The following is a 24,502-nucleotide window of genomic DNA, read 5'->3' on the forward strand; positions in this document are numbered from 1 at the left end:
TCAGCATATGCATACATCCTTCAAGAATGTAGGAAAAATCATTCCTCATGAAGCTGGTTGAGAGAATGCCAAGAGTGTGCAAGGCTATCAGCAAGGCAAAGGGTGGCTACTTTAAAGAATGTAAAATATATTTAGATTTATTTAACACTTTTTTGGTTACTACATGATCTCATGTGTGTTATTTCATAGTGAAGACATAAAAACTATTATTCCACAATGTAGATAATAATAAAAATAAAGAAAAACCATTGAATGAGTAGGTGGGTCCAAACTTTTGACAGGTACTTTACATTTATTTTATTTAACTTGGCAAGTCAGTTAAGAACAAATTCTTATTTACAATGACAGCCAACTAATTACTCTTACAGAATTTCCACTTGGGCGAGGATAATAGAAATGTAATCAAAGCCTATTGGATAACAAGTTGTTTTTAACCAGCACAGAATAATTTATAACTGACTTTCTCCAACATAACATAGGTACAGCAAATCCGTTTATTGTATGGAACATTTTTAAATGTGCCTTTATTCAATACTCATTTGTAAAACAAAAGCAATTTAGGTCAAGAGTTCATATTAACAAAGGAAATAGAGGGACTAACCGTACAGATGGCAATAAAAACTACCATAGGAGGCACAGAATAAGTTAGAGGAAAAACTAAAAAAACTGGAGGAACTTAAGATACAGTAACTTCGGAAAGTATTCAGACCCCTTGCCTTTTTCCACATTTTGTTACGTAACAGTGTATTCTAAAATGGATTAAAAACAAAAAAGCCTCAGCAATCTACACACAATAACAACATGGAAACAGGTGTTTAAGAAAGAATAAGTAAAGAATAGAAATACCTTATTTACATAAGTATTCAGACAATTTGCTATGAGACTCAAAAATGAGCTCCGGTGGATCCTGTTTCCATTGATCATCCTTGAGAGGTTTTTCAACTTGGAGTCCCCCCGTGGTGAATTTAATGACTGGACAATATTTGGAAAGGCACGTCACCTGTCTTTATAAGGTCACACAATAGACAGTGCATGTCAGAGCAAAACCAAGCCATGAGGTCGAAGGAATTGTCCGTAGAGCTCCAAGACAGGATTGCATCGAGGCACAGTTCTCGGGAAGGGTACCAAAACATTTCTGCAGCATTGAAAGTCCCCAAGAACACAGTGGCCTCAATCATTCTTAAACTGAAGCAGTTTGGAACCACCAAGACTCTTCCTAGAGCTGCCCGCCCAGCCAAACTGAGCAATCAGGGGAGAAGGGCCTTGGTCAGGGAGATGACTAAGAACCCAATGGGTCCAGAGTTCCTCTGTGGAGATGGTTGTCCTTCTGGAAGGTTCTCCCATCTCTGCAGCACTCCACCAATCAGGCTTTTATCGTGGAGTGGCCAGACAAAAGCCACTCCTGAGTAAAAGGCACATGACAGCCCGCTTGGAGTTTGCCAAAAGGCACCTAAAGACTCTCAGACCATGAGAAACAAGATTCTCTGGTCTGCTGAAACCAAGATTGAACACCTTGGCCTGGAGGAAACCTGGCACCATCCCTACGGTGAAGCATGGTGGTGGCAGCATCATGCTGTGAAAATGTTTTTCAGCAGCAGGCAATGGCAGACAAGTCAGGATGGAGAGAAAGATGGACAGAGTAAAGTACAGAGAGAATTGATGAAAACCTGCTCTAGAGCGCTCAGGACCTCAGACTAGAGTCAAAGGTTCAGTTTTCAACCGGGCAAAGACCGTAAGCACACAGCCAAGACAACACAGGAGTGGCTTCGGGACACGTCTCTGAATGTCCTTGAGTGGCCCAGCCAGAGCCCGGACTTGAACCTGATCAAACATCTCTGGAGAGACCTGAAAATAGCTGTGCAGCGACGCTCCCCATCCAACCGGACAGAGCTTGAGAGGATCTGCAGAGAAGAAATGGGAGAAACCCCCCAAATACAGGTGTGTCAAGCTTGTAGTGTCATAACCAAGAATACTCAAAGCTGTAATCGCTGCCAAAGGTGCTTCAACAAAGTACTGAGTAAAGTGTCCAAACTGTTTTTGCTTTGTCATTATGGGGTATTGTGTGTAGATTGCAGAGGATTATTTTTTATTTAATCAATTTCAGAATAAGGCTGTAACGTAACAAAATATGGAAAAAGTCAAGGAGTCTGAATATTTTCCAAATGCACTGTATATGTTTTGACCGTGACAGTTTACAAATCGAAGGTAACACCAAGTAATGTAGTCTCCTCAACTTGTTCAACAGCAACACCATTTATTACCAGATTCAGCAGAGGTCTAGAACTTAGTGAATGATTTGTACCAAATACAATGCTCCTAGATTTAGAGATGTTCAGGACCAGTTTATTACTGGCCACCCATTCCAAAACTGACTGAGACTCTTTGTTAAGGGTTTCAGTGACTACATTAGCTGTGGTTGCTAATACGTACATGGTTGAATCATCAGCATACATGGACACACATGCTTTGTTTAATGCCAGTGGCAAGTCATTGGCAAAAATAGAAAAGAGGTCCTAGAGAGCTGTCCTGCGGTACACCACACTTTACGTGTTTGACATTAGAGGAGCTTCCATTAAAGAAAACCCTCTGAGTTATATTAGATTGCCATATCATGGATTCAGAGCTGAGGTTGAAAAGCCATAACACAAGTTCTCTCAACAAGCAGGTTATGGTCAATAATATCAAAGGCTGCATAGCTCATTATCAATTTCAGTCAGTGCAATACACATTGAGCGCCCTTCTCTAAAAGCATGCTGAAAGTCTTAATTGTTTTACAGAGAAATAGCATTGTATTTGGCCAAACACCATTTTTTCCAACAGTTTGCTTAGACCTGGCAGCAAGCTGATAGGTCTGCTGTTAGAACCAGTTAAGGCCGCTTTACCACTCTAGGGTAGCGGAATGACTTTGGCTTCCCTCCAGGCCTGAGGACAAAAACTTTCCTCTCTGGGCTGAGGAAAAAAAAAATACTGAGAAGCCCTGCTGGGCACTTTCCTACATTTGATATTCGTGAGAAGCAGGCCAGGTACTTCTATGCGTGTTCAGGGGCAAGCGCTCCATCAACAGGACAGAGAAACCAGACACATGCTCATTGTTCATATGGAGTGCAGAAATGACATGAAACAAATCAAAACTTGTTTCTCACAAGTGTAGCAAGGTGTGAACTCTACATTTCCACTGCGGGAATTAGAATGGTAAATTACTGTAATTAACACATGCATTAACAGGAATTAATGTAACCAAATGACAGGGGTTAACTGTAAATTGCCTGTTTTAGAAACAGTAGGCTACCACATGGGCATTCATTAAAGTGCATTGCGGCACGACACTTTAGCCTATGCCACAATCCTATTCAGGTTGCAGTTGTAAATGAGAACTTGTTCTCAACTGGCCTACCGGATTAAATAAAGGTGAAATAAATAAATACAATTGCGTGGATAGGAGGGCGGACATTTTATTTGTCTCACCTTGGGCGCCATATCGGCCAGGACCTGATTAGAGTTGATTAGTCTATAAATTAAGAAAAGATTCTGTATCAAATTATGCCATGCCGGCGAGGATTGGTGCATTGTCCATTTGACACAACAATAGCACATTATAGAACTCATTGCCAGAACAACCTGGTTGACTGCTGTTGAATAATTAATTAAGTCAGAACACAAACCTTTTTTTGAAGACCGATTTATTTATGAGCAAGCAATAAAAATGTGCATTGTATAAAACAAAGTCCATACATCATTTTTTTCACTGAAGTGACATAGCCTATAGCGCTCCACACCCCTGTACATCTAACGGTTTAGCTGCTCGAGCATCAAAAGGACAGTTGGAAAGAGGAAGAGATGTAGACAGTTTAATAGACAAAGTTAGCAAAACAATAGCTTATTAGTTTAATCACTCATGCTATTAGGTCAAGTTTATCTACAATCCTAAAAAATGTTGGCCTATAAAATGTTTGACAGTTATTTTATTTTCATGACGGTCTTCATCCTTAACCGTCAGTTATACGGTTATTCAATTACCGTCACCCCTAGATGGTTATTATATCAATATTTGCGCATTAAAAAAGGCGTTTCCACAGCCATTTCTCGCATAACTTATTTTACAGACAAAAGATCCAACCGTGTCTAAGGCATTTAGTTTTGTCAACATTTGGAACGTTTACATACAAACTAGCTGTTTCCATCAGGCATGTCGTGGCAATTTTCATCCGACGTACTTTGATTGCATAAGGTTGGCTGGAAACCTGGTTATGGTGAGTGATTTGAACTCATCCCCTTACGTCAAATGTCTAAGCCACTCCAAACACTCCCTTTGACTATGGTTCTAACTCAACACAGCACACCAGAGTAGGCAAGATGACTCACTCTGTGTCAAAGTCTTTTCAAACCCCACTTAGTCAGGCTTCTCTGTCTGTAGAGAGTTGATTCAAATCTTGCAAAAGTTTGATGAGAAAAATGGATTATTCCCCCCCTTCACCCATTCTGGTTTAGGCCTAATGCAGTTAAGACTGGACACAAACAATAGATTAGGAGTTAATTTAGGAACTGTTTGGAGGAAGGAGGAGAATCTTATCAACCCTGTAATATACATCCAATATCTCTTTAGTCTTCTGGTCTGACAATGCATCATTTCATAGCCCACCCCGCCATCTCTATGACACACTGATTGTTGATGTCTGTTCAACATCAAGGTCACGTTCTGGAGGGTGCCACATACTGAACGCTGCAGCTATAACTGTAATGAGTAGAGCTGATTCCTTTGATGTAGACTATTCTACATAATATATCTGAACGTTGCACAACAGTGTTGAGCCTTACTGAGCCCCCTGTCATCATCACTCAAGCTAGCTAAGCTCAATTATTTTAAATCTTTCCTTCCACCAGTCTCGTTCTCCTTCCCTCGTGGAAGGTGATCCTTTGATGCTGTACATATACTCAGGGTAGCTCCAGTAGCCCAGCCCTGTGCTGCAATATCTAGATCAAGTCTTCTCAATCATCACACACACTGGGTAGTAAATCAGCCCTCTGCTAACACATCATAGGAGCACTGAGCAAGTCAATCGCAAGGTCAGAGTTCAGCTACCACTATCACTGGGGGGCAGCATTTACATATCCTATGCATGCTCCCAGCACCAGAGGAGAGAAAACAGCATGAGCATCCAGGAATACTGATCACTGGACTAATTACAGGAAAGCAAGTTACATAGTCACTGCTAAAGACTGAGCTGCACTTTTTTATGAACCAGCATGAGGCATGAGGGTCATTCCACCTCAAAAAGAAAAAGGGTGACACGCACCATCTCAGATTAGCATTCCTGAAACTTTATTTTGTTTGAATATAATTTGATCTAGGAAATGCTAATAGTTGCACCCAAATTTACAATTTTTATTTCAAAAAAGTTATTTAACTAGGCAAGTCAGTTAAGAACAAATTCTTATTTACAATGACGGCCTAGGGAACAGTGGGTTAACCGCCTTGTTCAGGGGCAGAACGACAGATTTTTACCTTGTCAGCTCGGGGATTCAATCCAGCAACCTTTCGGTTACTGGCCCAACGCTCTAAACACTAGGCTACCTGCCACCCCAAAAGACTCATATAATTTTCTCGAACATCCGATCTGGACCATAATTTTTCTTAACAAGACATGAGGAAAATGTTCCACTAGATGCCGCTGTTCCTGCAACACCATTTTATCAATTTTCCTCGTCTCTTGTGTGTATTAAATGGATCACAACATTTTCTTTGCAACTTTGGGTAGAAAAACCAATAGATCTTACTCATGATTAAATAAATTGTGTGGTTATCCTCACAATTCAAGTCAGACCTCCATGAAAGCAATTCAGTTTGTCCTTCTCTTAGGCTTAATCTGTGTCCAGGAAACAGCCCAGATGTTGCGTGGTTTACGCCCTTAAAACAAATGGCCTGGATTAGTAAGACCATTCCTGGTGAACAAGCAAACCATACTGCAGCTCTAATGCATTCAATGTTATGGTCTGTAAAATGTCTTCAAAATGCTAAAAGTCCTAAACAATGTATAATGTTTTGCAATGGTAATGGTTTGGCTTTAATGGGAAATGTCACTAAACACACTACGTATAAAGATATTTCCTAATCATTTTATTGAAAAACATGAATGCCATGCAATGGTTTGTAACGGAATTATTTTTAGGGCTGTCAAAGTTAACGCGTTACATTTACAGCATTAAAAAAATGTATGCAGTTAATTGCATCTCCATTTTGTCACTGCACTGATGCCTCGATTCAACCAACTTCCCACACTGATATTAATCAGAACAGGACATTTAGCTACTGTTGAATTTTATTTATTTATATCATATGATCTTTTTCACCCCTTTTTGCCCCCAATTTCTTGGTATCCAATTGGTAGTTACAGTCATCTCGTTGCTGCAACTCCCTTACGGACTCAGGAGAGGCGAAGGTTGAGACCCGCGCGTCCTCCGAAACACAACCCAACTGCACTGCTTCTTGACACAATGCCCACTTAACCCGGAAGCCAGCCGCACCAATGTATCGGAGGAAACACCGTACACCTGGCAACCGTGTCAGCGTGCACTGCGCCCAGCCCGCCACAGGAGTCGCTAGTGCACGACAAGAACATCCCTGCCGGCCAAACCCTCCCCTAACCCGGGCGACGCTGGGCCAATTGTGCACCGCCCCATGGGTCTCCCGGTCGCGGTCGGCTGCGACAGAGCCTGGACTCGAACCCAGAATCTCTAGTGGCACAGCTAGGACTGCGATGCAGTGCCTTAGACCACTGCGCCACTCGGGAGGCTGACTAGTTCATGTTGAAGAACATAGATAAGAAGCCTATGCTAGATCTTATAGCTGTATTATATTTTACATGAACTCAGACCTGGCTGATATGTTACTGTAGTCTGTGGAATTCATATGATAATTGCACTATAGGGATAGCCCTCAGAGCAATCATTTGTTGGACTATTCAAAGAGAATTAGGTTGAAGAATTAGACAAAGTGAATTGCTTTCATGGAGGACTGGCTTGACTTGTGAGGATAAACACATCATTTATTTTATCATGAGCAAATGTTCAAAGAAAATGTTATGATCCATTATGTAAAACACAAGAGACAAGCAACATGGATAAAAGGGTGTTGCAGGAACAGAGGCATTTGTGGGCAAAACCTGATACTTCCACACTCATTCATGGTAAATAATGCAAGCAACTTGAAATGGCTAATTTCTCTGAACGAAAAAAAACATCCCCCAGATTCACAGGGAATACTGTATATAAGATGAAAAATCAATACTCCAAGCATCAGATACACACTACTTGTAAGGATGGGTATGAGTAATCAAGTACTCGAACTGACGTCAAAACACGACCTTTAACCAGATATCATCGTTTCAGTATTTGAAAAATATTTAGTCTAAAATTGGTCTTGAAGACTAAGTTAAATTTGCTTTGACTGTTCAATTTGTACGTGTGCATTTGCGGGACACAAAAAAGAAAGCAAGCAGCACAGTTCAGCTCAAGGAGAGCCGCACACTCTAGGAGCTCAGATGCAATAATTGAATAACCATCGTTTCAACAGACAAGCTGTCTTCATAAGGGACAGTGAGCTCCTTGAGTATGCGACTCTCCTTTTCAAGTTTTATAAAAACCTAGTTACCACAGCCATAAAGTAACAATTGGTTATATCGTAAAAATTCATGAAAACAAACATTTGCTTTTTGGTCTTAATGTAAGGTTAGGCATAAGGTTAACAGTGTGGTTAAAGGTTTTAAATCAAAATTTAAGAAGCAACATTTTTTAAACAGGCAGGGTTTATGACTTTGTGGCTGAGGTAACTAACATTAGTGACGACCCTACAGTACTTTGCGAACTGCAAGCGACATTTAGAATTGGTTAGGCTAGGCTATTACCTCCCTAAACATACAGGTTCCACGCTGAAAATATGCAAAAGCATTAGTTTGATAAAGACAAACTAAATCAAACACCTGTACATCGAAAAGACAGATTTGTAACCTTGAAAAAGGTGTCTTTCAACTTGCCAAATTGAGCCCCGTTTCAAATTAAATACCTATTTTAGACTAACTGTTCCAGGCGCAAATCATTGACACTATTACATTGTCTTTTTTACTATAAAATAGGTGTCTTGGCTGTGATAATGGCTTGGGAACTAAGAACGTCGTGTCTGCTAAATTAACAACACAAGGCTATGCCATTGCACAGCCACAGGCTTCTACAAGCAAGCGCCACACTGCTGAGGTTACTACCCTTTAGAAGATTGAGTTCCACGATATACTGGATATGTCATAGCGCCAACAATACTTACCACAACAACAACAATCACACCTGATCAGTTCCACAATATACTGGATATGTCATAGCTCCAACAATACTTACCACAACAACAATCATACCTGATCAAACACACCTGTTGATATTAGTTTCAATTAATTCATCTTAAATGGCACCTTTTTTTATTGACTGAATATGAGGCAATTAGGATTCGTTATCTGTAATGGTTACGATAATTTAGGTATTGCTGTTCACTGTTGCCATATAGATAAATGCGCCACATCTCTTTTCCAGTGCCACTTTTTTTTTCACCATTCGAATAATCGAAGAAAATGAGTACTTGGTCAAAAAAAGTCAAATGCCTATCCCTAACTATATCGAACAAAAATAGAAAAAGCAACATGCAACAATTAATGATTTTACTGAGTTACAGTTCATGTAAGCAAATCAGTCAATTAAAAATAAATTCATTAGGCACTAATTACAATGATATATTTTACTTTATAAGGACTGGAAGCTACCAAGCTTGCTAGGACAAAGAAATACAACTTCAATTAGCACTGAAGTGTAAAGCGAGAGGTGTTGAAGCCTTTGAGACCAACAAATGGCAGGCTACCCCACCCAAACCCAGAAGCCTTGAAGCTGTTCAGAGACTGGCATTTTCTACAAGAAATCTGCCTCCAGAAATAAAAGCTTCTCCCAAGTGGGTGTGACACCTACTCCCTTTGCCTGCTGCACTGCTGCTTGGATTCCACCTAGAGATCTGTATTGTAGGAAGCTTGTGGAAGGCTACCCGAAACATTTGGCCAAAGTTAAACAATTTATAGACAATGCTACCAAATACTAATTTAGTATATGTAAACTTCTGACCCACTGGGAATGTGATGAAATAAAAGCTGAAATAATTCTCTCTACTATTATTCTGAAATTTCACATTCTTAAAATAAAGTGGTGATCCTAACTGACCTAAGACAGGGCATTTTTTACTGGGATTAATTGTCAGGAATTGTGAAAAACTGAGTTTAAATGTATTTGGCTAAGGTGTATGTTAACTTCCAACTTCAACTGTATATTTTATATTTTTCTTGTGCATTTTGCTATTTTCCTCATGACTCCTGCAGCTTTGTTGACTATGAACTTGCTTTACCCAACCGTGGGACAGACTGATTTTTCCCCACACTCGGGACTCTGACTCTCTATTGGTTACACAGACTTTTGCCCTCCCATCCTATTCTAACCACCTCTCCCCGTCTTTGTATTCATGTTACCTGATGAAATTGCTGAACAATATGATCTTGCTGCCATCTGATGCACGTTCAGATGTCATAAATCAGCTCTGCAGAGCTCTCTGTCCTATGAGCTTTCCCTGTACTATGCCGTGCCTTGATTGTATTACTATTGATGATATCTGGAAATGTGCATGTACACCCTGGTCCATCTACAGTTGCTAGCCCCATTCTGACGTGTGCTCGGATATCTGCTTCACTGATTTCTGCTCTCGTAAAAGCCTGGGTTTTCTGCATGTTAACACTAGAAGCTTATTATCTAAAATGGATCAATTGAAAGTGTGGGTTCACAGCTCCAATCCAGATGTGTTGGTCATTACTGAGACGTGATAAGGAAGAGTGTTTTGAATACTGATGTTAACCTTCCTGGTTATAAACTTTTTCGGCAAGACAGATCTTCCAAAGGTGGGGGAGTGGCAGTCTTTACCAAGGATCACCTTCAGTGCTCGGTTGTCTCCACCAAGTCTTTCCCCAAACAATATGATTTGCTGGGTTTAAGCATTAAACTTTCAAATAGCTCTTTGTTGACTGTTTCTGGGTGCTATCGTCCTCCATCAGCACCGGCCTGTACCCTACCTGCCCTAAACTCTCTCCTGGCCCCTTACACTAAGTCTGAATTTGTCCTGCTAGGTGAACTAAACTGGGACATGCTTAAACCACCTGACCAAGTCCTAAAGCAATGGGACTCCCTAAATCCTTCTCAGATGATCACGAATCCCACAAGGTATGACTCCAAACACCCAGAAAAGGCTACTCTCCTCAATGTTATCCTCACAAATAATCCTGATAGGTATCAGTCTGGGGTTTTCTGTAATGACCTTAGTGATCACTGTTTTACAGCCTGTGTTCGTAATGGCTGCTCAGTGATACGACCTGTCCTGATTTGTCTTAGGCACTTGCTAAAAACTTTAACGAGCAAGCCTTCCTTCATGAACTGGCCTCTGTAAAATGGTAAAGAATCAGCTTGATCCCCTCTGTCGAAGATGCTTGGACCTTCTTTTTTATATTTTCAGTGGTATTGTTAAAACACCCATAAAGAAAATTTGAATTAGAAAACAGGTTCAGCCCCTGGTTCGATCGTGATCTTGCAGAGTTACTCCACCTCAAAAATTGCATTTGGCGAAAGGCTCGGCACACGCATACTCAGGCTGATCAGGCAATTGAGAAATAAGTGCACTCAGGCTATCCGGAAGGCCAAAGTTAATTACTTTAAGGAGCAGTTCTCTCTTTGTGGGTCTAACCGCAATAAGTTCTGGAAAACAGTTAAAGACCTGGAAAATAAACCCTCCTCCTCACAGCTGCCCATGTCCCTTAGAGTTGATGATGTGGTTGTTACTGACAAGAAGCACACGGCTGAGCTCTTTAATCACCACTTCATTAAATCAGGATTCCTATTTGACTCAGCCATGCCTCCTTGCCCGTCCAACATTTCCTCATCTCCCACCCCTTTTAATGCGATGCTACTCCCTCTTTTTCCCTGCCCCGCAACAAAGTTTCTCCCTGCAGGCAGTCACTGAGCCCGAGGTGCTAAAGGAGCTCCTGAAACTTGACCCCAAGAAAACATCTGGGTCAGATGGTTTAGACCCTTTCTTCTTTAAGGATGCTGCCCCCATCATCGCCAAGCCTGTCTCTCCTTTCTGGGGAGGTTCCCATTGCTTGGAACGCAGCCACGGTTCGTCCTTTATTTAAAGGGAGAGATCAAGCTGATCTTAATTGTCATCGGCTTATTTCTATTTTGCCCCGTTTATCAAAAGTGTTTGAAAAACTTGTCAATAATCAACTGACTGGCTTTCTTGATGTCTATAGTATTCTCTCTGGTATGCAATCTGGTTTCCGCTCAGGTTATGGATGTGTCACTGCAACCTTAAAGGTCCTAAATGATGTCACAATTGCCCTTTATTCTAAGCAATGTTGTGCTGCTATTTTTATTGACTTGGCTAAAGCGTTTGAAACGGTAGACCATTCCATTCTTGTGGGCCGGCTAAGGAGTATTGGTGTCTCTGAGTGGACTTTGGCCTGGTTTGCTAACTACTGTTCTAAAAAAGTCCAGTGTATAAAGTCAGAACATCTTCTGTGTCAGGCACTGCCTGTCACCAAGGGAGTATCCCAAGGCTCAATCCTAGGCCCCACACTCTTCATAATTTACATCAACATTGCTCAGGCAGTAGGAAGCTCGCTCATCCATTTATATGCAGATGATACAGTCTTCTACTCAGCTGGCCCTGGATTTTGGGTAAAATGCTCTACAACAAAGCTTTCTTAGTGTCCAACAAGCTTTCTCTACCCTTAATCTTGTTCTGAACACCTCCAAAACAAAGGTAATGTGGTTTGGTAAGAAGAATGCCACTCTCCCCACATTTGTGATTACTACCTCTGAGGGTTTAGAACTTGAGGTAGTCACCTCATACAAGTACTTGGGAGTATGGCTCAACGGTGCACTGTCCTTCTCTCAGCACATATCAAAGATGTAGGCTAAAGTTAAATCTAGACTTGATTTCCTCTATCGTAATCGCTCCTCTTTCACCCCAGCTGACAAACTAACCCTGATTCAGATGACCATCCTACCCATGCTAGGGCTCTCGAACGGCGAGATGTTCTTTACCATTCAGCCATCAGATTTGCCACTAATACTCCTTATAGGACACATCACTGCACTCTATACTCCTCTGTAAACTGGTCATCTCTGTAACCCGTCACAAGACCCACTGGTTGATGCTTATTTATAAAACCCTCTTAGGCCTCCCTCCCCCCATCTGAGATATCTACCAGAGCCATCATCCTCCACATACAACACCCATTCTGCCAGTCACATTCTGTTAAAGGTCCCGAAAGCACACACATCCCTGGGTCGGTCGTCTTTTCAGTTCGCTGCAGCTAACGACTGGAACGAGCTGCAACAAACACTCAAACCTCAATCTCTTCATTCAAAGACTCAATCATGGACACTCTTACTGACAGTTGTGGCTGCTTTGCGTGATGTATTGTTGCCTCTACCTTCTTTCCCTTTGTGCTGTTGTCTGTGCCCAATAATGTTTGTACCATGTTTTGTGCTGCTACCATGTTGTGTTGCTACCATGTTGTTATGTTGTGTTGCTACCATGCTGTGTTGTCATGTGTTTCTGCCTTGCTATGTTGTCGTCTTAGGTCTCTGTGTAGTGTTGTCCCTCGTCGTGATGTGTGTTTGTACTATATTAATAATAAAAAAAATATATATATATTTTATCTCAGCCCCCGTCCCCGCAGGAGGCCTGTTGCCTTTTGGTAGGCCATCATTGTAATAAGAATTTGTTCTTAACTGACTTGCCTAGTTAAATAAAAGGTTCAATAAATAAAGGTTCAATAATTTAAAAAAAAATATCTATGGATTTCACATGACTGGGCAGGGGCACAGCCATGGTTGGGCCTGGGAAAGCATAGGTCCAGCCACTGGAGAGCCAGGCCCAGCCAATCAGAATTTTTTTTTCCCCACAAAAGGGCTTTATTACATACAGAAATACTTCTCAGATTCATCAGCTGTCTCAGACCATCCCGCAGGTGAAGAAGCCGGATGTGGAGGTCCTGGGCTGGCGTGGTTATATGTGGTCTGCGGTTGAGGCCGGTTGGACGTACTGCTAAATTCTCTACGATGACGTTTCTCTCTTATGGTAGAGAAATTAACATTGATTTTCTGGCAACAGCTCTGGTGGACATTCATCTAATTGCACGCTCCCTCAAAACTAGAGACATCTGTGGTGTGGTGTGACAAAACTGCCCATTTCAGAGTGGCCTTTTATTGTCCCCAGCACAAGGTGCACTTGTGTAACGATCATGCTGTTTAATCAGCTTCTTAACCTGTTATGGCTAGGGGGCAGTATTTTCACGGCTGGATAAAAAACGTACCCGATTTAATCTGATTATTACTCCTGCCCAGAAACTAGAATATGCATATAATTATTAGCTTTGGATAGAAAACACTCCAAAGTTTCTAAAACTGTTTGAATGGTGTCTGTGTATAACAGAACTCATTTGGCAGGCCAAAACCTGAGAAGATTCTGTACAGGAAGTACCCTGTCTGACCATTTCTTGGCCTTCTTTGTCATCTCTATCCATTACAAAGGATCTCTGCTGTTACGTGACACTTCCTACGGCTCCAATGGGCTCTCAGAGCCCGGGAAAAAGCTGAATGACGTAATTCAAAGCCCTGGCCGAAACACATTATCGCCTTTTTCAAGTGGCCGATCAGGGGACAGTGGGCTTAGGCGCGTGCACTGGCCGCCCCCGTCTTTCTTTTTTCCCCTCTATTTACCGAAACGCAGATTCCCGGTCGGAATATTATCGCTTTTTTACAAGAAAAATGGCATAAAAATTGATTTTAAACAGCGGTTGACATGCTTCGAAGTACGGTAATGAAATATTTAGAAATCTTTTGTCACGAAATGCGCACGACCCTTATTTACCATTCGGATAGTGTCTAGAACGCACGAACAAAACGCCGCTATTTGGATAGAACTATGGATTATTTTGGACCAAACCAACATTTGTTATTGAAGTAGCAGTCCTGGGAGTGCATTCTGACGAAGAACATCAAAGGTAATCAAACTTTTGTAATAGTAAATCTGAGTTTGGTCAGGGCTAAATTTGGTGGGTGTCTAAATAGCTAGCCCTGTGATGCCGGGCTATCTACTGAGAATATTGTAAAATGTGCTTTCACCGAAAAGCTATTTTAAAATCGGACATATCGAGTGCATAGAGGAGTTCTGTATCTATAATTCTTAAAAGAATTATGTTTTGTGTGAACGTTTATCGTGAGTAATTTAGTAAATTCACCGGAGGTATGCATGATTCTGAACGTCACATGCTAATGTAAAAAAGCTGGTTTTTGATATAAATATGAACTTGATTGAACAAAACATGCATGCATTGTATAACATAATGTCCTAGGGTTGTCATCTGATGAAGATCATCAAAGGTTAGTGCTGCATTTAGCTGTGGTTTTGTTTTTTGTGACATTATATGCTAGCTTGAAAAATGGGTAGTCTGATTATTTCTGGCTGGGTACTCTGCTGACATAATCTAATGTTTTGCTTTCGCTGTAAAGCCTTTTTGAAATCGGACAGTGTGGTTAGATTAACGAGAGTCTTGTCTTTAAAATGCTGTAAAATAGTCATATGTTTGAAAAATGGAAGTTTTCGGATTTTAGAGGAATTTGTATTTCGATCCACGCCCATCATTGGATATTGGAGCAGGTGTGGCAGATCATCTTGGCAAAGAAGAAATGCTCACTGACAGGGATGTAAACAAATTTGTGCACAAAATATGAGAGAAATAAGCTTTTTGTGAGTATGGAATATTTCTGGGATATTTTTGGATTTCAGCTCATGAAACATGGGACCAACACTTTACATGTTCCATTTATATTTTTCTTCAGTATACTTGGACATAGAAAACTGATACTTTATACTGGTTGTTGGGGTGGGATTGGCGAAGGTGTGTGTTTGTGTGTGTGTGTGTGTGTGTGGGGGGGTCCACAGGTGGCTATTGACCATTTTATTGAATTCCTCATGTCTTACTCAAATGGTAGGAAGAAGTTTGGTCCAAATCAGATGTTGGTTATTAGATTTATTGAATATTATGTGAATACTATAAGTTAAAAAGGTCAATTTGGGTGCAATCAATTTCTCACCTCAATTAAAATGTCTACAAAACAATGGTCGCAGGAATTCTTATGTTTCTAACTACAGAAATTATTTCAGAACAATCTGTGATGGTAGGTGTCATCTGTGGTAGGTGTCATCCTTGACACCTACCTTCACAATCTGAGATGGTAGGTGTCAAGGCTTTCCACTAGATGTTGGAACATTGCTTTCTTTCAGCCACAAGAGCATTAGTGAGGTCGGGCACTGATGTTGGGCGATTAGGCCTAGCTCGCAGTCGGCATTCCAATTCATCCCAAAGGTGTTCGAAGGGGTTGAGGGCAGGGCTCTGTGCAGGCCAGTCAAGTTCCTCCACACCGATCTCAGAAAACCATTTCTGTATGGATCTCACTTTGTGCACGGGGGCATTGTCATGCTTAAACAGGAAAGGGCCTTCCCCAAACTGTTGTCAAAAGTTGGAGGCACAGAATCGTCAAGAATGTAATTGTATGCTGTCGTGTTAAGATTTCCCTTCACTGGAACTAAGGGGCCTAGCCCAAAACATGAAAAACAGATCCAGACCCTAATTCCTTGTCCAAACTTTACATTTGGTTCTATGCAGTCGGGCAGGTAGTGTCCTCCTGGCATCCGCCAAACCCAGGTTCGTCTGTCTGAGTGAAGCATGACTCATCACTCCAGAGAACACGTTTCCACTGCTCCAGAGTCCAATGGCTGCAAGCTTTACACCACTCCAGCCGACGGTTGGAATTGCGCATGGTGAATTTAGGCTTGTGTGTGGCTGCTTGGCCATGGAAATCCATTTCATGAAGCTCCCAACGAACAGTTATTGTATTGACGTTGCTTCCAGAGGCAGTTTGGAACTCGGTAGTGAGTGTTACAACCAAGGACAGATGACTTTTACGTGCTACGCGCTTCAGCACTCTGCAGTCCTGTTCTGTGAGCTTAACAGCATTTACAGTTGACCGGGGAAGCTCTAGCAGGGCAGAAATTTGATGAAATGACTCGTATGAAAAGTGGCATCCTATGACGGTGCCACGTTGAAAGTCACTGAGCTCTTCAGTACAGGCCAATTTCATGTAATTGTCCTCTTGCTCAGTTGTGCACCGGGGCCTCCCACTCCTCTTTCAATTCTGGTTAGAGCCAGCGCTGTTCTGTGAAGGGAGTACAAGATCTTGCTTTTCTTGGCAATTTCTCGCATGGAATAGCCTTCATTTCTCAGAACAAGAATAGACTGAGGAGTTTCAGAAGAACGTTCTTTGTTTCTGGCCATTTTGAGCCTGTAATCGAACCCACAAATGCTGATGCTCCAGATACTCAACTACTCTAAAGAAGGCCTGTTGTATTGCTTCTTCAATCAGGACAACATTTTTCAGCTGTGCTAACGTAATTGCAAAAGGGGTTTATAATGATCAATTAGCCTATTAAAAATAATAAACTGGGATTAGCTAACACAACGCGCCATTGGAACATAGGAGTGATGGTTGCTGATAATGGGCCTCTGTACGTCTATGTAGATATTCCATTAAAAATCTGTTGTTTCCAGCTATAATAGTAATTTACAACATTAACAATGTCTACACTGTATTTCTGATCAATTTGATGTTATTTTAATGGACAAAAAAAATGTGTTTTCCTTTCAAAAACAAAGACATGCCCTAAGTGACCCCAAACTTTTGAACGGTAGTGTATATCATATAGCCTACTGGTCTGAGATTCATTTTGTTTGAGGTTTGTACATTTGTTAATATGGCGTCACTCAACATTCCATTTTTCTTGGTCACCCTTACAGTAAGTTAAGCTGCATCTCACTAGCATTTACTACCTGTTCCTGGACTGAAACCCAGAAGTCTATCGCTGAGGGACACACTTCTGGAAAGACACCTGTATGCAGGAGTCAGGACATTAAAATGCAGCCTTGCCGTTGCAGTAACAGCATGGATAAATGAGGATGAGAATGATAAACATGGTGCCTGTGAAAGACTTGATCTGATTGAACCTGAGACTCAGAGACTAAATGGGATCTGACAGCTAGGTGCAGGAGCCTATGTACTAGAGACCGATAAAACACCCAGTCTGGATGTTATATGGATGAACACCCCGTCTGGACAGACATCCCAGACAGAATAGCCTATTTCAAACTGCAGACAGAAAAATTCTAATGATCAGACAGAATGGGATACACCAGAACAGCCTGTCTACTAGGACCAGATAAAACAGTGTGGGAGAAAGTATGAAGACTGACATCCACAGAAGCCATGTGACATTATTTATAACCTCTCATTAAGGCCCTTATTTTGAGCTGAAACCAGTCATGGAACATCTGCCTTATTAGATTCACCAGCCTTCAGATTCAGACAAACACTGAGGGCTCACTGAGCATAACGAACAAAGCCATATTCATAGATACGAAACACTGCGCTATTCGACTCCAGCATCCCAGAATAGTTGGCAGGCTGACTAAAAAGGCTTTAGTTCTGATGTCACCATTGAGAGAGGCAATGATAGAAAGACCGAGAGGGATAGAGCGAGACAGGGAAAGACAGAGAGCCCACCATACACCCATGGGAGGACAAGACGAGGCAAAGAGAAACAAAGACAAAGAAACAACTATTTCAACAGACAACTTCTGATCAATAGAAGAAGCTCCACGGACAGCCAGCTAGATCTACACTATGCCACATGTCACCGATGCTGAGATCGACAGGCATGTATTGTAGATACACTGAACACACATGTAGACTGCAGAAGCCAACTTGCCTTTTCCCGGCAGTGGGTCCATTCTAAATATAGGACGTGGCCGTTGTGGTGGGAGCGTTACAACTGACTAGCTGTGATCGGGGACCAGCTTCAGGACTGCAGCGCTGCAATATTCATGAAGCCTGTGGACCTCAGGGACATCATGGTAGGGAAAAAAGGAGTACAAAGTGTGGAAAAAAAGGGACGTGGTACATGGAAATCTGGGAACTTGGTTCATGGAAAACCAGGCATTTACCACACGGAAAAGGAGACACTTTTTGTGAGGGAAAGAAAGCGGCAGGCCCACACTCCAGGGAGAGTGAGTTGTGTGAGGGCTACAAAGTAGACATGGGCCTAGCTGGCAGGGCAGAGGACTGCAGAGGCTATAGTGGAGGCCAATGTTGGCAGACATGCTAACTGCCAGCCTAGACCTCCCTCTACAGATCCCATGAACATGAATGCCAAATCCGAAAGTACAGGAAGACATCAAACACAGCACATTCATTCGAGAGAAGAGTAAATTAGGTGTGAAAGGTGTGTGTGTGCTGTGTCTCAAACACAGGAGGCTGCTGAGGGGAGAACGGCTCATAATAATGGACGGAACAGAGCAAACGGAATCGTATCAAACACTTGGAAACCATGCATTTGATAGCATTCAACTTTATTCCGCACCAATCATTACCCCGGGCCCCTTCTCCCCAATGAAGATGCCACCAACCTCCTGTGGTCTCAAAGGTTTCTGTGGTCTAAACCCACAGGTTCATTAGCTGGGCTATGAGCGCATGTCACCTTAAAAGGCCATATGCATTTCTGGGTAACAATTACATAATTTCTTGGTAACAATTAAGAACCTTGCTGTGATTGTTTTAAATCAACAAAAATAGCTTCTTAGCAAAGAGAAATTTCTCAAACAAAATTTTTGCTTGGACTGTCGGAGTGGTCTGAGTGGGAAGAGGAAACCCATTAGTTATTGGCAGAGAGGTTTGGGACTCGATCATTGGTCGATCAATTAATGTACCGCCTGGTAATGGCTCCATCCCACCAAAACAGGCTGAAATTTCATGCAGTCTTTTCAAAACAGCTCTTACACTAAAAGGGCATTATCATAATTTTCACAATATTATTCCAACCTCAGTGTAGAAATATACCGGACAGTTTATTAGGTACACCACCTCATTCACAATAAGGGACCGCTCCTACAGACAGGGAGTCAAGTGGCCTTGGCTTGCTATACAAAGCAGACCGGAATCGAGGCCGTCAGTAACTGATCGATTGAACGTTGGGCAATGGGCAAAACAAGTGACTTTAGATACTGAGTATGGTATGATTGTTGGTGCCAGATTAAGTATGCCAGAAACGGCTGCCCTCCTGGGCTTTTCACGCACCACAATGTTTAGGGTTTACAGAGAACGGTGCGACAAACAAAAAAACATCCAGTCAGCGGCAGTCCTGTGGGCGAAAACAGCTCGTTGATAGAGGTCGAACAGGTCAACATAACGGCGTAGTACAATAGTGGTACATAGAACAGCATCTCAGAACGCACACCTCGTTGATCCTTGTCACGGATAGGCTATTGCAGCAGACAACCAGACCAGGTTCCACTACTATCAGCTAAAAACAAGAAGAAGCGGCTCCAGCGGACACATGATAACCAACACTGGACAGTTGAGGAGTGGAAAAACATCACCTGGAACATGACAATGAGTTCAGTTTATTTGAGGTACCTGCACAGACTTCAACTCTATAGAGCATCTATGGGATGAGATGGAACGGGCTGTTGTTTCACAGCATCAATGTACCGTCGTCCAATCAACAGCAACTGCGTGATGCCATTGCGTCAGCAGGGACCAACATCCCTGTGGAACGTTTCTGACACCTTGAAGAATGCCCAGAAGAATTCAGGCCGTTCTGGAGGCAAAGGGGGTCCGACCCAGTACTGGATGGGTGTACCTAATAAACTGTGTATATAAAACAGGACAATCACGTTTTTGACTGCACTGGGACTTTAAGCTACAGCTCAGACTTCCTGATCCACACCCATCACACCAGGTTTACATCCTAAAGCCAGAGGGACAAGCACCCCTCTGTTGAAGGCAGAGTGAGAACACAACATTTAGTCTGTAATCAAAGACGTAGCTATGTGGCAAACATAGGCCTAATCTTTCTGCCCAGCAGAGGCCTGCTACCACTTGTCCCTGGCAGATGAGTCACTTGAAAACGCAAGACACATGTAGGGCCTATAGGTTACACAAGCCTTTGTAGACAGTGAGCCTTCCCATTGACAGGCTAACTTAACCCTACTGTTGGCTGGATAGATGTGGAGTAGAAGGCCTAGGATAATCCTTGGATTAAAATCCACTTCCCTCCCTCCCTCTCTAGCTCTCTCCCTCTCGTAGATGTCTGGCCCGCCACTGGTGAAGCCTTTTCAGTGATGACTCAAGGTATGACGGTTCATAACATGGTGCTTTGTGTGGGAGGCTCGACGCCACGAGCACCGCCATGCTGGGCACTGAACACATGGCGAACATAAAGCGTACCGAAATTAATAACGGTGAGGCATTTGGCTTACCCTCTTTTTCCTGGTCTCTCTCTACAGAATAAGTATGAATATTGCCATTCAAAATGTGGAACTGCACTGAGCTGAATATCTAGATCTACATCCATATTTGTGGCTGAGAGCTTTTAATAAACTGTCTCAGTAAGTATGAAGGTTTACGTTATTGTATCTCTTGTGATTGTGGGGGACCATTGGACCGAGAGCCATGATGCCCAGCGTCTGTGAGCTCATTCCGTACAGGGTTCAAATCCAGGCTGCAAGTTTGGCTCCCTTGCTCAGTTCAGGCAACCAGCCTTAAAATCCAGGCTTATCCTGGGAAAACTGGGTCACTGAACTTTCCCCCTATCCCCCTCGCTGCTACGGAGCCAGGCCAGAGAAACAGGAACCAACCACGCAACAGTCAGTCATCGGACCACAAATGTGTATGAGTCAAACAAACATAACCTGAATGGAAGTAAATAGAAAGCACACAACCATTGCACTTTTAAACTTAATGAATCACAATTGCACTTAAAAAGCCATATCCCCGGCCTGGCACCACCACATCTTAAACACCTATATATAGGCCTCCTTGCCCTAGACCCTGAAAAAGAACAGGTGATCTGAGTGAGAAGGGCCTGTAAAGTGCTCCACCTGTCCTCCCAGCAACACACACCCCACAGAGAACACTTAAGGGCTGGAGACAAATGCTATCTGACAAGCAAGACAAGAACATGCAGATGCTAGCTTGGTCTCAGTGTGTGCAGAGTGTGCAAAAGACTTGTTTCCAGTTTCTCTCCTCCTAATGCATGTTTAGGCTTAATACCTAGATCCTAAAAACGTGCAGATAGACCTATGGAATCACCTACTGGATGGCCAGAAGAATAAGCAGAGAGTCAAGCTAAGACTGAGGATATATTAAAGCATGGACAGTGCACTGGCAACTTAGGACAAAACATGAACACATCCAATCTGACATCTCAGTGGTCAGCACATGGACAGCATTCAATAGACTCTCTGACAGCACTTCACTCCGTGATGAATGGCCTAACCAAAACACCCTCTGCCCAGTCTTGTACTGGGCTGTGAAGTTTCTTATCCCACACTTCACAAGTGGACGCTACGTTAGAACACTGTGTGAATAGAGGCACACGCTCCGAAAAGAAGGAAATGCTAAACTCCTGAGGAACCCAAAGAAAACAATCCCCTACTGTGTGTCTCACCTTCTAATCCCGTCATTCACATACAGCAGGCCTATTAACCTGCTTAGAACAAACTAAAATGGTCTACACTGCCAACCTTATAATGCTCTGCTCCCAATCCAACCCCCCCCCAAAAAAAACTTTACGGAACTTTTGACCTCCTAAACAGAAACAGTAAGCATGGAACCAGGGCAGTAGAACACAGCAGTCCAGCATGATCTTACCACCTCGTTATTCAAATATATGAATGCTGTTATGGGGGGGGGAGGTTAAACACTCATTAATGCATGTTTTATAACATGTTAACGAATGGAATTGACAGTGAGGTGACATTTTGAAAGAGGAGCACGGCTATCTGACCAACACAGCTAACAAGACAACACTGTAGCCCACAACAAACACATTCTTATTGGGACGGGAGGCAGATCTCACCACCCCGTCGTAGCTCCTGATTCTCTCCCCATCGTCCACACCTAGTACTGCTCTAAATCGGCAGTGGCGAACCACACTGAGGCTGTATGAGCAACTTCATTACCTTATGGGAGGAGAAATGCTTGGCTCAGCATGTTTAAGTGTGTTGTGTTTTCTTGTGGATCCAAGGTAAAACACATTAGGCTGTTAATGTACATTAGATACAAAAGGACAAGGAACATGCCTGAAGATAAGCACTAACTCAGTTTTGGCTTTTGTCCAACAGTTCTAATGAGCAGACAACTAGAAGAAAACAATCCTGGTCCAAACAGGATGGCCACTGCAGACGGTTCTGCAAGGTCTGATTGTGAACACATGCAGGTGAGGGTCTGACCAGGCCTTCTCCTCTACCTCTTCCTTTACAGGATCAGTCTTAAACAATAGATTGCACAGTCGCACACGCGCATAGGAAGTCAGGACCACTGCATTCTAGACCATGCCTGCCCAGCTGTGCCACGCACAGTTCCCATGCATTCACTATGATCAAGGGGAAAACAACTCCATTCTTAAAAGCATAGCGCGGCAAATGCCATTAAGCTAAAATGTCTTCGTCTGTTGGCTACATTTGATAGGGTCATAGTCTATGCTCTGTGGTTTCTGTAAACAAATACTTTGAAGTCTTCACATTGTGAGCCTTCTTCAAATTCCTTTTTAATCCAATAAACTGTCATCCAATACTCGAAATACTTTGACAAACCACTAGGGATGGGCAACTCCTGTCCTCAGGGGCCTGAGTAGTGTCACACCTTTTCTCCATCTCTAGCAAACACAGCTGATTAAACTAATTGCATTCTAAACTGAAGAACATGATTCGTTAGTCAGTTATGTTAGCTGGGGCAAAAGCGTGACACCAATCAGGCCCCTGAGGACTGGAGTTTCCCCATCCCTGCATCATGTCAACAAGATTGTTAATGGGCCTACTCTGGGTGAAGTGGAGATTACACTAGGTAGACAAACAGCTAAATATTCCAGTTTATTTGACTGAACCTGCATAATGAATCAGTGTTTGAAAACGTAATCTGTAATGGTTGTCACTGCCTCCCACAATATTGTGGTTCATTTATAACAAGTAGGAGTTAATGGTTTAAATCAACAAAAGGAAAGACAGTAATCTGACACCATAAACAGTATTGCAAAGTCCCAAAACATAAACTGAATCCTTGTGTTTATTAAATAAAATCCAATTTACTGTTTTTAGGGTTAAAATCGAATTAAACTTGAATATTCATAGCTTTCCCTTGTTGCCCGATTGAGCCTGTAGGCGCTGGGCCTTGTCTGTTGTGTGGAACCAGACTGAATCCTTCGGGGATATTCTACCACAACATAAAGACGACACTAACAAACAGGCACGCAACATTGTAACCAAGGCCCCCCCAGTGACCAGTGGTGGCTACGGGCTGTGTAATTGTGTTGATCAAAACAAGAGAGGAATGATCTGTTGGGCGCTATTGCGATATGGAATTATGGCCAGGTAACGTTACCTTCCACCGCTCCAGGCAAAGCTATTCACCAGCACTTGAGCGACAGGTTTTTAGGGTCAAACCCGTAGTATGCTTTCTAGTGTGTCATTAGGTAAGATTGAATACTCTGTGTCGTAACAATGAATGTAACGTGCGTGTTGTTTTTACTGTAACAATGTATCAAAATAGCTAAGCAAGTTAGCTACTGGCTGCTATTGCTGCAGTTACCTTGTAGACATCTCCGTATGTGCCGCTTCCTATCCGCTGAATTAGCTCGAAATCCTCCTGCGGATTGCGCCTGGATAGGTCGACGCAGGAACTCATCTTTAGAACTCCAATTTATGGTTCCGAATAGTATGGTTGAACGTCACCAATACTAAAAATGGAAGAAAACAAACCTAAAAACATACAGCGTCAGAAAAGCACAGCCAGCCACTGAAACTTCAACATGGCTTCCAATGCTCAATGGGCATGCGCAAAAATGTAACTTACATTCTCCATTAAAAAAAACAGGCTGAGCGAAAGTGTCCAGCAGCTTTACAGTGCCGTTGCAGTCTGGCAGATGGCTGACTAACAATAAAGACTGAATGAAATGGGCTATGGCCGGAAGATGGTATGGGCCCCAAACTCCTTGGCTTTTATGAAAATGTAACATTGGAGTAGGCTGGTGCTTGTGGCTTAATTATTTCTGAATGCAATTATGGAAGCGCTTTTGAGAGTGATTTCGACAGGATGTCCACAAAACTGGCTAGATTTAAAAACATTTTTTTTAAACATTTAACTTAACTGAGCCCCCATGTTTGTGTATTCGAAGGTCTTGTTCAACTGCATTATTAAGTCAATCACTACTACTATTACTCAATTGATCATAGAAAATTCTATACATTGGTTTGTGACA

At 42.4% G+C, this 24,502-nt stretch overlaps 1 protein-coding gene across 18 annotated transcripts in view; it reads right to left on the bottom strand.

The window, feature by feature from the left end:
• Positions 1-24,086, bottom strand: part of LOC106608247 (mitogen-activated protein kinase kinase kinase kinase 3) — a 64,860-nt gene extending 40,774 nt beyond the window's left edge. For all 18 annotated transcript variants that reach the window (XM_014206202.2, XM_045721940.1, XM_014206195.2 and 15 more), the window contains exon 1: positions 23,833-24,086. In XM_014206202.2, the coding sequence (XP_014061677.1) occupies positions 23,833-23,928 (96 nt within the window). In that variant the 5' untranslated portion in view covers positions 23,929-24,086. The remainder of the gene's footprint in view (positions 1-23,832) is intronic.
• Positions 24,087-24,502: the final 416 nt, after the last annotated feature.

The sequence above is a fragment of the Salmo salar genome, chromosome ssa01, assembly GCF_905237065.1.
Source record: "Salmo salar chromosome ssa01, Ssal_v3.1, whole genome shotgun sequence".
NCBI classification, from domain to species: domain Eukaryota; kingdom Metazoa; phylum Chordata; class Actinopteri; order Salmoniformes; family Salmonidae; genus Salmo; species Salmo salar.